The sequence below is a fragment of the Pseudorca crassidens genome, chromosome X (genome assembly GCF_039906515.1).
Source record: "Pseudorca crassidens isolate mPseCra1 chromosome X, mPseCra1.hap1, whole genome shotgun sequence".
Lineage (NCBI taxonomy): Eukaryota > Metazoa > Chordata > Mammalia > Artiodactyla > Delphinidae > Pseudorca > Pseudorca crassidens.
Genome location: NC_090317.1, coordinates 79,588,749 through 79,602,767, shown reverse-complemented (window position 1 = coordinate 79,602,767; position 14,019 = coordinate 79,588,749). Strand labels below are relative to the sequence as shown.

General features: G+C 45.4%; 1 protein-coding gene across 1 annotated transcript; it reads right to left on the bottom strand.

The window, feature by feature from the left end:
* Window positions 1–6,888: 6,888 nt before the first annotated feature.
* On the bottom strand, window positions 6,889–13,553 carry ASB12 (ankyrin repeat and SOCS box containing 12). The gene is made up of 3 exons (XM_067724396.1): window positions 13,416–13,553; window positions 7,590–8,439; window positions 6,889–7,165 (listed from the first exon to the last, which is right to left on the bottom strand). The coding sequence occupies exons 2-3, from the start codon at window positions 8,413–8,415 to the stop codon at window positions 7,032–7,034; spliced, it is 960 nt and encodes a 319-aa protein (XP_067580497.1). The 5' UTR covers window positions 8,416–8,439; window positions 13,416–13,553; the 3' UTR covers window positions 6,889–7,031.
* Between the last annotated feature and the right edge of the window lie 466 nt (window positions 13,554–14,019).

Genomic DNA, 14,019 nt, shown 5'->3' with positions numbered 1-14,019 from the left:
ATGAGACTATCTGGAGGAGAAGCATCCCAGGCGGAAAGAACAACAAGTACAAAGATCCAGAGGTGGGAACATGCTGGAATATTAGAGGAAAAACAAGGCAGGCAGTATAGCTAGAGTAGAGTGATTGTGGAGAAAAGTGGTGGGAGAGGGGGTCAGAGAGAACATGGGAGGCAGATGGCATATGACTTTTTGCATTATTTTAAAGACTTTAAACTTTGCAGATTTTGAGCTGAGGAGTTGGCATGGTCTTAGTGAAATGTCTAGGGAGCTGTAGCAGCAAGGAAGGAGGAAGCAGTGAGATCAGGACAGAGGCCCCTACAGTGATCCAGGTGAGAGGAGGGTAGAGGCACTAGAGGCAGTGAGAAGTAGTTGAGTTCTAGATGTATTTGGAAAATAGAACTGGCCAGACTTGGTGATGAAGGGTGTGAGAGAAAGAGAAGAGTAAGGAATAGGAGCTTTCAGAACTCTGAGAGGGAGGGATTGGCAAGGTGAGACCAGAACCAGGAGAGCTGACTCTCCCAGAAGCCAGGGGAGACACAGGGGTTTTATAAAAGGTAATATTACCAAGAGTGTATGTGTCATATGCTGCCCAGAAGCACAGCAAGATAAAAGTAGAAAAGGTGCTATTGGATATGGATCTGAGTAGTCACTGGTGATGTGGGCAAGGCCAGTTTGGAGCAGACATGAGGGTGTATGCCAGACTGCAGTGGAGTGTCAAGAATTTGGTCTGCAAGGAAAGGGAGAATGTATGCAGCTTCCTTGCTCTAGAAGTTTGTCTGCAAAGAGATAGTAGGTAGAGGGGGTTCTTGGGTTCAGGTTGTTTTTACAAGATGGAAAGATATGAGCTTGTTTATATGCTGAGGGGGAAAACCAATCAAGGTGAAGATATAGGAAACAGGATAATTGATGGGTGGGAGGCCCTGGATGTGGTTGGGGATGGGAACCAGAGCCCCTACAGATGAGTGGGCCTTGGCTGGGAGGAAAGACTAAGACAAGAGGGAAGGATGTGTGGATGCCATAGAATGTGTTGTTATGGAAAGTTGATGATATCACATCTAATGACCTCTACCTGCTCTGGGAAGTGGAAGGCAAAGTCCCCAAAGTGAGAGGAAAAGCAGTAACTGGGGAGGTTCAAGGAAACTTGCTATTATTGGACAAAGTTTGAAATAGTTACTGTAGAGAATGGGAAAGTTGATAAAGACCTTTTTGTTATTATTATTTCTTCTATAGTGTTCATCAGTCCAGGCTTAGGAGAGTACAATGGCTTGATCCAAAGTTTGTGTGTTACTGGATGAGAGATTGAAGTGATTTGATGAACACAGGGTCAAAGATAGACAGGGAAGGAAGTGAAGACAGGGGAGGGAAACAAATGAAGAGAAGGTAGGAGATAACATAGTCCTTAAAACACAGAGCCTGGCACAGAGTAGATCTCAGTAAATATTTGTTGTGTGAAAGAATGGGAGATTCTGTGGGGTCAAACCATAAGTTTCCAGGAATGTAACTTCTGGAAACAGGCAATTCTAGCTAGAAAGGAGGACCAGCATTTCCAGGTGAAGCCAAGGGAGCAGGTGGTAAAATGGAGGGTAGATGATGTTGTGAGAGTCAAGGAGGTGAAGGAACTGCAGGTGAAGGCATTGGATGAGTCACTTGAGCAGACCTTGCCATCAGCCCAGGCTCCACTTTTCTACTGGGAGGAGGCAACCTCTACTGGGAGGAGACTGGCAAAGTAGGAGCTAGCAAGTAGACTAGTTTCTGGAAGCCAATGTCGACTGTGACTGTAACTCAGAAGGTACCAGGATGAAACAGATGGTTGTTCGTCTTACATCTTCATCAAGAAGATGGCTTGAACATGGAAGAGCAGGGTTCCCTGAGGCTAGGAGAGCAATGAAACCCCTTTAGAGTTTGGAAATAACCAAAAAAATAGAGCAGGGAGAGGGAGAGCTCTGCTCCTCCCATATGTCCAGACCCTCACTTTGGACTTGCCCCAAACCCTTTAGCCTATCCTCAGTGCCTGGGACCGCCACTGTTCCTTGCTTGCTGCATTACTCCTGAGTGCCCATTCTATCATGGGGATAAGGGCTGGGGCCTCTGACAACTAAAGGGCTGCCACCATTCTCAGTAAGAGAGAGCCCTGTATATCCACTGCCCAGGCCTATGAAATGAAGTCAGGGCTTGCCCCCGTCTTCCCCAGTGCTCCCACTCACATATGAGGCAGAACATGGTATCCTGTGAAAGCCCTGTCTTAGACAAGAAGCCTCATGGGTTCTAGTTCTGGCTCTACCATTGCCTCACTGTGTGACCTTGGGCAACTTTCTTCCCTTCTCTGGGCCTTAGTTTCCACATCTGTACAAAAACTGTTCTGCCTACCTCAGAGTTATAATAGAAGTAAATGAAATAATGGATGTGTAAATGTTTTGTAAGCAGTCAAATGCTCTGGGCCCACAAGAGAGTGGTTAAATTAATGCTGCCGGAATAAACCTAAGCATATATGGTCAATTAATTTATGACAAAGAGCCAAGATATACAATGAGGACAGGACAGTCTCTTCAATAAATGGTGTTGGGATGACCATTTATGGAAAGTTGATGATATCACATCTAATGACCTCTACCTGCTCTGGGAAGTGGAAGGCACATGCAAAAAAAGTCACATGCAAAAAAATGAAACTGGAGAGTCACATGCAAAAAAATGAAACTGGACCTCTATTTTACACCATACACAAAAATTAACTCAAAATGGATTAAAGACTTGAACATAAGACCTGAAGCCATAAAACTCCTTAAAGAAAACATAGGTGGTAAGCTCCTTGACATCAGTCTTGGCAGTGATTTTTTTGGGTTTGACAACAAAAGCAAAGGCAACAAAAGCAAAAATAAACAAGTGGGACTGCATCAAACTAAAAAGCTTCTGCACAGCAAAGGAAACTATCAACAAAATGAAAAAGCAACCTACCAAATGGGAGGAGATACTTGCAAACAATATATCCTATAAGGGGTTAATATAAAATATCAAAAGAACTCATACAACTCAACATCAAAAAAACAAACAACCTGATTAAAAAATGGGCAGAGGACCTGAATAGACATTTTTTCAAAGAAGATACAGGTGCACAACAGGTACATGGAAAGGTGTTCAATATCACTAATCATCAGGGAAATGCAAATTAAAACCAAAATGAGATATGACCTCACCCCTGTTAAAATGGCTGTTATCAAAAAGATAAGAAATATCAAATGCTGACAAGGATGTGGAACAAATGGAACCCTTGCGAACAGCTCATGGGAATGTAAATTGATGCAGTCACTATGTAAAAAAGTATGGAGGTGCCTCAAAATTAAAAATAGAACTCCCATATGATCAAGCAATCCTGCTTATGTGTATTTATCCAAAGAAAACAAAGACACTAGATATGTGTTCACTGCATATGTGCACACTAGATATGTGTTCACTGTTCCATGTTCACTGCAGCATTATTTACAATAGCCAAGACATGGAAGCAACCCAAGTGTTCAAGAATGGATGACTGGGTAAAGAAAATGTGATGTGCGCGCACACACACACACACACACACACACACACACACTGGAATATCATTTTGCCATAGAAAATAATGAAATCTTATCATTTGCAACAATATGGATTGAACTGGAGGGCATTTTGCTAAGTGAATAATTCAGAGAAAGACAAATACTATATGATTTCACTTATATGTAGAATCTAAAATTAAAAAAAAAAAAGCGAGCTTATACACACAGAGAACAGATTGGTGGTTGCCAGAGCAGGGGTTGGAGGTGGACAAAACGGGTGAAGGGTGTCAAAAGGGACAAACTTTCAGTTATAAAATAAATAAGTCATGAGGATGTAATGTACAACATGGTGAATATAGTTAATAATACTGTATTGCCTATCTGAAAGTTGCTAAGAGAATAGATCTTAAAAGTTCTCATCACAAGAAAAAAATTGTAACTGTGTGGTGATAGATGTTAACTAGATTTGTTGTGGTGATTATTTCACAATATACACAAATATTGAATTCTTATGTTGTACACTTGGAACTAATATAATGTTGTATGTCAGTTATGTTTCAGTAAAAAATGTAATTGTGCCAGATTTGCCCTGGGAAATCAGGGAACATGTTCTCTATGCATTCAGTAAGTCATTCCTATGACTATGCATGCCCCATTCTAAGGACTGAAATCTTCAAGTCCGAAAGACCAGGATATTCAGGGCCCTCTCCAGTCTAGTCCCCAGCCTAGCTCTTGTTGAAACACATTGAACTTGAACCAGACTAAATTGGTTACCCAAACTGCCCTGCTTTTTCCCACTTCTATGTCTTTGCTCACTGAGTTCCCTCCACTAATACCTTTTCTTTCCTTTCTACTAATTAAAACACTTTACACCCTTCAAGGCCAAGATCAAACACTACCTCTTCCATTATCCTTTCCCTCAAGTTAGCAGCTGAAGGGGAACTCTGTGGTTTCTGCAGTACAGTGGACCATTTGCACTTTGGATCTTGTCTTTGTGGGCCACCTTTCTGAATAAAGCGAAAGAATTTTCCCATTGCAGGAAAGAATGCAGACTGGTCAGTGGCATGTGCAGAGCAGATCCAGCCCTAGGCTAATGGCAGTTCCAGGAAGGGAGGGAGGGAAGGAGAGAGGGAGAGAAGAAAGAAGGAAAAAAGGGAAGTTAGGAGGAGACAGGGAGAGAGGGAGAGAAGGGTTAAGATTCAGCTTTCTTGGAAGCTGCATTCCCACTTGTTCAGTTTACAGTCAAGATCTAACTGGGAAAACAAATTACCTGGAAACTGGTGGTTGTAATGGAGGGTTTGGGGAGGCTAGGTTATTATCTGGGGGCAATGCCAATAAGAGACTAAAGGCCAAGGGTGACATTTCATTGTAGGAACCTCCTCCTCGCACCTCCTAGGGAAATTTGCCTCAGAAGATTCATCATCAGAATTTGAGATGATCCATTTTCACTCCAGGCCTGTTGTCTGGATGGGGAAGAAACCAAGGCAGCGGGCCTTAAAGTTTCTGCCCACAGCAGCACAGGCAACTGGAAGAACAACAGCTCAGAGAGGTCTGGAGAGCTGAGCTGCCAATAACATGGGCACTTAACTTTGAAAGTTTCTCAGTCTGCTCATCTGGGAAATGGGGCAAAGAGTTTCAGCTCTTCCTCTGCCTAGAATTTGGTATACTCCTACATCCTAGTCAAATGCAATTCTTTTGATATGCCCAGAGTTATCTACATACTTTCAAGTGTCAACCAGAGAATTGGTGTTCCAGATGGCACAAGGGAGGCCACCCTGGCCAGGCCCCATTTGAAGGGTGTACTTTCCTGGGGTCCTAAAGTAGATGGAGCTGCTGAGCTTGACTCCTAATCTCCTAAACCCTGACTAAGGGGATGGGGAGCAAAGTGAGGAGTGCAATCCCAGATAACTCACCCTCAGGAACCCAGATTGAAAGAAAGGTAGAAGAGACCTGCAGCTCACTGCCCTAAAGTCTGTGTTTACAGTCCAGTCCTTCAGTTCTCTTGCCCCTTGGAGAAAAACAGTTGCACTGCTCTCCAAAATGCTTTATGCATTTGAAAGTCTGGAAGCTGAGTGGGGCAGGACCATGGGGATAGATGTCCAGTATTCTTGCCTTCCTTCCTAAAGTCTCTTAGGCACTAGGAGCTAGGGAGAGTGGGAGAGGTAAGAATGGGGAGAGGCAAGTCAGTTCAAGACCCCATTCCCTGCCTCCCTTCCTGCATGATGGGAGATATTTATGTAGGGGCGTGGGGGGTGGGTCTGTCAAGGCAGCTCCCAGGAAAAGCTCCAAACATCTAAAGTACTCCCCATATACAGATTATCTGGGCTTGCATCCTCTACCCCTTCACCTTGTGTCTTTTTCACTGCTCATACACATCCTCACCCATAGTGGTTTAGGAGATATAAAAGAAGGTACTGTGGAAAGATGAAGATTTAGCAAAATTGAAGGTGCCTGGATCTGGATTTGGGTGGTTATATGTGCTGATTGAGGCCCTGGTTGCCTGGACCAGTTAGGAGGACTAAGCACTGCAGGCTGTGTTTCCCAGGCTCTCATATTAGTTGACTTCTAGTTTTCCTCAGTGAAACAGACATTGAAAGCAGATTGAAGGACAAGAATGAGGGAAAGGAGAGGGTATTTCTTCCTTTTCTCTTGTTTGGATACCCATGATAAGCCTGTGATTCTACTTTCTATCAGGTGACCCCTGTCCCTAGAGTCTGGCCATACCTCCTCCCTCACCCCTCCAACCTAAGGGTGATGTTGGCCTCCTGCTGTCACTAAACTCTGAGTTAACTTCCTGTCCTTCTTAGATTCTCTGCCTATCACCTATGTAACCAATTTATTCTCTGTGTTAAATTCGTTGTGACAAATATTTGGTAGTTTGTTTTCCTAGTTTCCTATATAAAATAGACTAGTGTAATTGCAGCCTATGATTCAAGGTGAGTGAATGGGAGACTCCTTGGTCACTTGACTCAAATAGGGTATTGGGCAACAGCCCCTGAAAAGGGTGAAGCCCCTTTACTTCGCCACAACCCGGTGTCAGTAGATTGGCTGTGGACCCAAGTTTGGTTTGGTGACAATAGCAGCCAGAGATTCAATGGAGATACAGGGCTGAGCAAGATGATGCTACCCTTATACCTACCTGAATTCTTCAGGACTTGCTTCTAGGACATTACAGCTCCAAATTCTCTCAAGGATCTTAGTGGGGATGTATAGGCCATTGGGTTAGTTTTCTCTTTCAGTGGCTAGGCTCCTATGCCTGTTGAATGCCAGATCACTCTAATCCTTCCCCATGGCCAACCAGACCCTTTCCCCCGGTGAACTTCCCCACCCCACACACACATCAACACAACAGCCCCCAGGATTTATTTTGTTGAGGATTTTATTGTGGAGGATAATACAGGAGAGCAGCTTCAGACGAGTGGGTAGAGCTGTAGTGCCCTCAAGCTACCTGGGTCCCCAGGTGGTTTTTTGGAGGCATTGTGTGTTTCTGGGCAGGCTGCAAGGTTACAGTTGGTGTTTAAGATAGCTAATCAACACAGGAGGAATATCCAGCTGGTCGATGGCTTGTGGCTGGCTGGCGTGGCGCAGGGCTCTGCGGATGACTAAACGAGCCTGTGATAGTAGTGACCGTGGAGTGGCTACAGGAAGGAAAAACAGGTCATGAGAAGCAATTCTCAGTGTAGTTCTCCCACCCAAGCTTACATCCATCCTGCCCTGGCTACTGCAGCCCTAATTGCTCTCTCCCTTCTAAGAAATGTCCCCTCCCTTCCCTCAATGCATGGTACCAATGGGGACACACTGAGGCCTAGAGAGGGCATGTTCAAGGCCACAAAACAGTCATGGGCAATGCCAGAAGAAGAAACTGGACTAGTGCTATCCCCTACCTCATCTTAGTGATCCCTTCCCTAAAAAGGAATCTGTAACCTCTTCTCCACTGGGGCCCCAGGGAAGAAGATGATGTTTTCTCCAACTCATCCCAGAAGGATTAGCTTGGGGGGTGATTTGGGGCCCTCGGCCCTCCAAGCCAGGAGGCCTATTAGAGCTGGGCTGCATGACACTCACCTCGGGCCTGTAGCAGCAATGCAGTGCCCTTATCATATTGTGAGTTCAGGTCCAGGGAGAGAGATGGAAGGTAGATGTTAGCACCAAAATCAATTAACAGCCGGATGTACTCTGGCTCACAATTATGGTGCAGGCAGATTTCGAGGAGGGTGCGGGACCGTGGGACTCGAGTCAGTAGGTGCTGGTCAGTACAGTTGTAGTCAGGGTCTGCCCCATGGAGCAAAAGCAGGCGGAAACAATCAAGGTGACCGTAGACTGCAGCCAAATAGAGGGGTCCAGAACATGAAGCTATGTTCGATGCCCAGACTGGTAGTTTTGCCTTGACGTTGGCCTCTGCACCATGACCCAGGAGCTCCTGCAGGATGGCAACAGCACCATCACGGGCAGCTGTGAGCACAGGAGAGCAGTTGTTGTAGATGCTACCACCAGGACAAGCACCAGCTTCCAAAAGCACACGCACACAGTCCAGATGGCCATGACTGACGGCGGTAAAAAGTGGTGTCTGTGCCTTGACGTCCAAGCTGTCAACATCAGCACCATGTGCCAGGAGGACCTGCAAGCAGCTAAGGTGGCCATAAGAAGCAGCCAAGCGCAAGGGTGTCCCAGGGATTCCCCAGCCACTTCTACTGTTGATGAATCGTTTATAACGCTCCTGGCGCAAAAGCTGGTCCAAGGTATAAGAGTCATTGTTGTACACTGCTTGATTGAGAGCCTGCTTCTCCCCCGTGTCGGTGTCCTCCTCCTCCTTATCGGGCTGCAGGAGGGAGAAGATTTTGGTGATGTCCATGAGGTTCACCTTGGCTAATTGGAGCAGAACTATTCTCATTATGAGCAGGAGGATATGCCAGATCTGTGGATGACAAAAACAGGAGAGACTGAGGGCTCCCATCAAAAGCCTGGATGCTTGGCCCCCATCTTTCACCATCAGGCTCTTCAATCATGGGTCCCTTGCTTCTAACTCCTACTCCATCTTATTTCAGACCCCAGAGATGGCTGCCAAAATAGATCAGGCCATTTCACAGCCTGATGCCTTTGCATATGCTCTTCTGCCTTCCCTTCAAACTCCTACTTCTGGGAAACCTTCCATAATCTCCTCCTACTCTGCTCAGGGATTCCAAAGGATTACAACTAGGCTTTAGCTATGAATTTTCACATCACATTTCCACTTATCTGTGCTTCATCAGTGCATAAACTCCAGGGTGAGGACTCCTGTCTCCATCTTATTATTTTTTTTTTAAAGAAGATGTTGGGGGTAGGAGTTTATTAATTAATTTATTTATTTTTGCTGTGTTGCGTCTTTGTTTCTGTGCGAGGGCTTTCTCTAGTTGTGGCAAGCGGGGGCCACTCTTCATTGTGGTGCACGGGCCTCTCACTATGGCGGCCTCTCTTGTTGCGGAGCACAGGCTCCAGACACGCAGGCTCAGTAGTTGTGGGTCACGGGCCTAGTTGCTCCGTGGCATGTGGGATCCTCCCAGACCAAGGCTCGAACCCGTGTCCCCTGCATTAGCAGGCAGACTCTCAACCACTGTGCCACCAGGGAAGCCACTGTCTCCATCTTATTATTCCTCCACTCCCAGTAGAACCTACATCATGGCTGGGGTGTTGGTAGATACATCTTCCTTGGTTCAGAATGTGTGGACTAATGAGGTGGTTCTGGTCTGGTAATTGCTAAGCCAACAGAATGGTGTTTTGTGGTGTCAAGCTGTCATCCCTGAGCATTCTGACATCAGTCTCATGGGGCAGGCCCTCAACTCTACCTCTCAACCTTTTAGATGAGATTCAGCCTCTTCACAGCCCCTCGTATGTGACCTCCCCTCAGACTCAGGCCCCATGCTTCAGGCAACAGGGTTGCTCAGGAAATGGATGTTGAATGGCATTCACTGATTAAATAAAGAGGTGACATTAAAAGTAAAAGTAAAAGGGACGTCAAGTAAAACATAGTCAAAGAGATAGTAGGAAATAGTTGAGGTTTCCAGGACAAGTCCTCCTCTCTGTTGACAACTAGTTTTTCCACCAGGACCATTTCAATCCAGGAGTCCCTTTGATTGCCAGCATATTTTTGGAAACTATGGCTTCCCAGTCTCTCCGAGTCAAGCCTTTTCCCATCCTCTCTGTTCCACCCAGCCTGGAGCCTTGCCTCAACCCTCAACTCTTCTCTCCTCATTATCCTCAGGCCCTACAAAATCACCCATGGCCCAATGACTGACTCAACCTAAACCCTTGGCATTTCTAGTCCTGTTCCTAATGCTCCAAAATCAGTCACTCATCTCAGTTGGTAATGTCATCAGGGTAAGCTGGTAGGGTTTTCAGAGGTTGAGTCTCCCTCTTCTCCCATACCCTGCAGCCCTGGGCTCAGGGCCTCACACCTCCTTTTATTCACTGTCCACCTCCACCCCTCTTTGTTAGCCTGGGACCTCAAATACACACCTCATAGAATAAACTTTGAGGTGGGTGGGTGGGGTCTCCCTCAACTTTAGCCCCCCTGCCACAAGTCAGCATCAACTCCATATATGGTCTTTTATTTACTCACTTTTGGGGTACAATTATAAGAAGATAATTTTAGAAATCAGGCAGGCCTAAGTTTGCAACTCAGCACCCCCATTTCCTATCTGAGTAAGCTTTGGGAAAGTCTATTCCCTTCTTTGGGATTCAGTTTCCTCATTTATAAGACAGAAATGATAGTCCCTGCCTCATGGGGCTGTTAAGAGAAAGAAAGCTACCATATACTAGATCTTCAAGGGTGAGCTTCCTATGTGCCTTCAACCTCTCCCCTGGCTCCTCCCCCTCAATCATCTTTGGAAACAAAACACTTCTATGGTCCTTTGTCCTACTCTAGCTACCTTTCTTTTCTTCTCTCTCTTTTTCACCAAACATCTCCAAAGCGTTGTCTACCATCCATTTCCTCACCTCCAATTCCACCCTCTGCAGTCTATCTCCATCCATCCTCAATCACACAGAGATATTTCTTTAAAAGTCATCCTTGTGGTTAAATCTACTGGCTGTTTCTCAGCTCTTTCCTTTTCTGACTTTTCTGGGACATCTGTCTCCACTGACCACTTCATAGGAGGCTTCCTGGCCTTCCTTGGCTTCCTGGCCAGCACACTCTTCTGATTTTTCTCCCCTGAAATAGTTTTGTTCCCCTTGTTCTCTCCTTTTTCTAGAGCTGTAGCTCTCACCTTTATCAGGATGATTTCAAGCCTACCACTCCAAGTCCCCCAGCTCTCTCTTCAGCAAAAGGTATGTATTCACTGAGTTCTTTCAAGTACTTCAAAGTCAGCAGTATCACACCACCACTACTACTATCACCATCACCAAACTAGATCCACATCTCAGTTCTTCATCATCCAACTGGTCAACCAAACCAAACGCTCAAGACTAATGTCAGGCCTCTTATCTCATTGTTCCACTCGCATCTAATTGGTCATCAAATCTAGGATTTTACTTCCTAGAGGCCTCTATAAGCAACCCGATTGCTAGTGCTTTATCCAGACCCCCATCATCTTTTGCATCAACTGTTGTAGTAGTCTCCTAGCTAGTTTATCTTTTCAATAATTTCTCCACATTTTGGCTAAAGTGATCATTTAAAAGTACAAATCCTCTCTGTGCCAATCTTCTATTTTAAATCCTTTAATCACTCCCCTTTCTTTCAGAGTATAGCCCAGATGCCTTGCCAGGCTCACAGGTCCTTCATGAGAAAACCTTGGCCAATATCTCCAGCCTCATTTCCTACCACTCCTCTATTTATACCCCAAGATTCACTGATAAGGGAAGAGAAATGATGGCTGTTGATATACATCATGCTTCCTTCTGTCACATGTAACTCCTTCTAACGGGTTAGTTCCTTGAGTCTTTGCTCTTAATAGTACTATAGCAGTCATCACACTATATCATAACTCCTTCTATATAGGTCTGTTTTGCCCCCAGTGCAGATTGGGAAGCCATATATGGAAGTGGTAAAACATGGTCTAGGATTCTGCTTCAATCTCAGCTCTACCAATTAGTAGTTGTGTGATCTAGGGCAGATCATTTAATCTCTCTGTGCCTATTCCTTCATCTGTAAAGTAGTATGATAGTAGTATCTGCCTCAGAGCGTTATTGTTAGGATTAAATGAGTTAATATCAATACATCTTAAATGTTTAGAATACCACCTGTATGTAGTACTCAGTAACTATTTTCACTATAATTTTTATTATTACTTAGGTATCTAATTTCTATGGCTGTTGCTCCCTCCTGAGGTTAAAGCTCTATAACTTCAGAGATGGAATGCACATAATAAATTATTTCCTTTAATTTCCTCAATTTAGAGATGGGAAAACCAAGGCTTAGAGGAGAGCAGAGACTTTTTACTAAGGTCACATGGCTGTTATTGACAGTTGTCTCATTAGCAAGAACTCAGCCACCTGAAAAGTAAACACATACCCCTCCCCCTTGCCTCAAACAGTCATATTGTAGCTCTCAGGATCCTCAAGTTTGAGGGTCATACTGGATTCCAGGATCTCAATCATAGGTTGCTTTACAAATCATTTCTTCTGACAGCCAGTAGGGATTCTCTCCTTACTATTTTATTTGGGGGAGTTGTGTTCAGAGAAATGAAGAGGAAAGGGAGTGTGAAGGGAAATGCTGAAGCTCTCACCAAGGTCATACGATGAGCCCACTTCAGAGCCCATATAATGAGCCTCCAGAGAGAGAACAAGGCATGACCCCAGCTACCTTGGGCACTTGAGTGAATTGTGCCTCATCTCATTAGATAGGATAAAAAACCTACCTCATCTTTTGTCTAATCTCACCATACTGTGTTTTATTAATCAAAGAGTTTCTATGTGTGACCATTTTGTGCAAAGATCCTCGTCCTGCTCCCCAAAGTACAGGGGTTTTAAACCCTTTTTCGGTGGCATTGGCCCCTGTGACAATCTGGCTAAGTCTCTGGTCCCCTCTCAGAATGATTTTTAATACATAAAATATATAGAATTAAAGGAAACCAATTATATTGAAATACAACTATCAAAATATTTTTAAAACTGCGTGATATGGTAATAGAAGTTCTTTACCAACACGTTAAATAACAAGATCTACTAATAATTTCTAAGTGATTATGAGTATAAATGACATTTCCAGATCTCTGCTGCAACTGTAATATGATAGGGAATATCTATGATTTCTTCTGGTGACCAAGTTACAGGAACTAGTAATACTACTGCCATTTGCTGCCTGCATTCATCCTTGAAGGAAACAGTAAATTTCAGTTAGAGATTAGGGGAATAGAAAGGTGATTGTTTGCCCCATCTGTATTTTTGGACCCTTTGAATTCTATCTAAGGCCCTCTTGGAGGGGGGTCTGTGAATCTAGGTTAAGAACTCCTACGGGAGAGTGGCTGGTTTCAGCGGGCCCTAGAATAGTATGCCAGGCATTAGTAGACTATTTTTAGTACTCATCTTCCCCCCCACACACACACACACTGAGGAGCTCTGCCCTTCTGCCCTGAGCCCACCCTGCTGCATCTACACACAGACTCACAAGTACTACACAGGGACACAAAGACAAAACTTCACCCTCCCTGTATTGCATAACCGCAGCAATTTCCCTCAAGAAGTAGGCCCATTTGAACCCCAGAGCCTAGGCAGACACAGTTTCCTGTGACAGATGCAGCAGGAAACCATCCTTCCCTCTGCGGGAAGCTTTCCCCACTAACCTCCCAAGCATCCCCAGAAACAAGACCCAGTGGAAACGGACTACTAAGGGTGGTGATCACAGGTCCACTGGCTGGCAGCCCTTAGGGTTCACTCGTCCCTGACAGCATCATCACGTCCTAAGCTCCAGGTACTCACCGGGCTGCCCCTACCCCTCTGCGAAGCACTTGGCCCTGGTGGCCCCTCCAAGGGGAGCCCCCTACTGCCCCGGGGGCTGGTGCAGGCTGGGCCCTCAGTTTCCACTGTTAACAACACCGCCTAAAGGGCTGGCTGAACAGGTCCAGAGGGCTAATTTTAGGTTACCCTCCACCCTCCCTCCCAGGGCCGTATTATCTTACTAATGCCATACTGGGAGAGATCCCAGTGAGAGGAGGGCCATCCTCAGGGAAGTCCTGGAAGGACTGACAGGAAGGTGTCTGGCTGGGTCAGGACTCAGGCTCCTAGTGTGTCCTAGGGTACCCCTCCCCACCATTCATATGGGCTACAAGGCCAGACTCCTGTGCTGTGAGTGTTCTCATCCTTTCACCAAGGGGCCTGAGGAGGCCTGGTCTCCCTTAGCGCACCTTCCTCTGGCCCAGGCCTTTTCTTTTTCTCTCCCTAACTTAGCCACTCTGGAGTTCCTTTTTCCTTTTTTGAAGGACCCAGCAACACATTGCTCTCTCCTTCCCCCACCCCAATGCCCCCACTCCCAAGAGTGAGGAGGATGGTGGGAAGCAAAGACCTCCATACTGGTACATATATC

Coding starts and splice junctions, on each gene's coding strand:
- ASB12 (XM_067724396.1), bottom strand. CDS start 8,415: ATGAGAATAGTTCTGCTCCAATTAGCCAAGGTGAACCTCATGGACATC. Junction 7,166..7,589: donor ATTGCTGCTACAGGCCCGAG/GTGAGTGTCATG, acceptor TCCTTCCTGTAG/CCACTCCACGGTCACTACTA.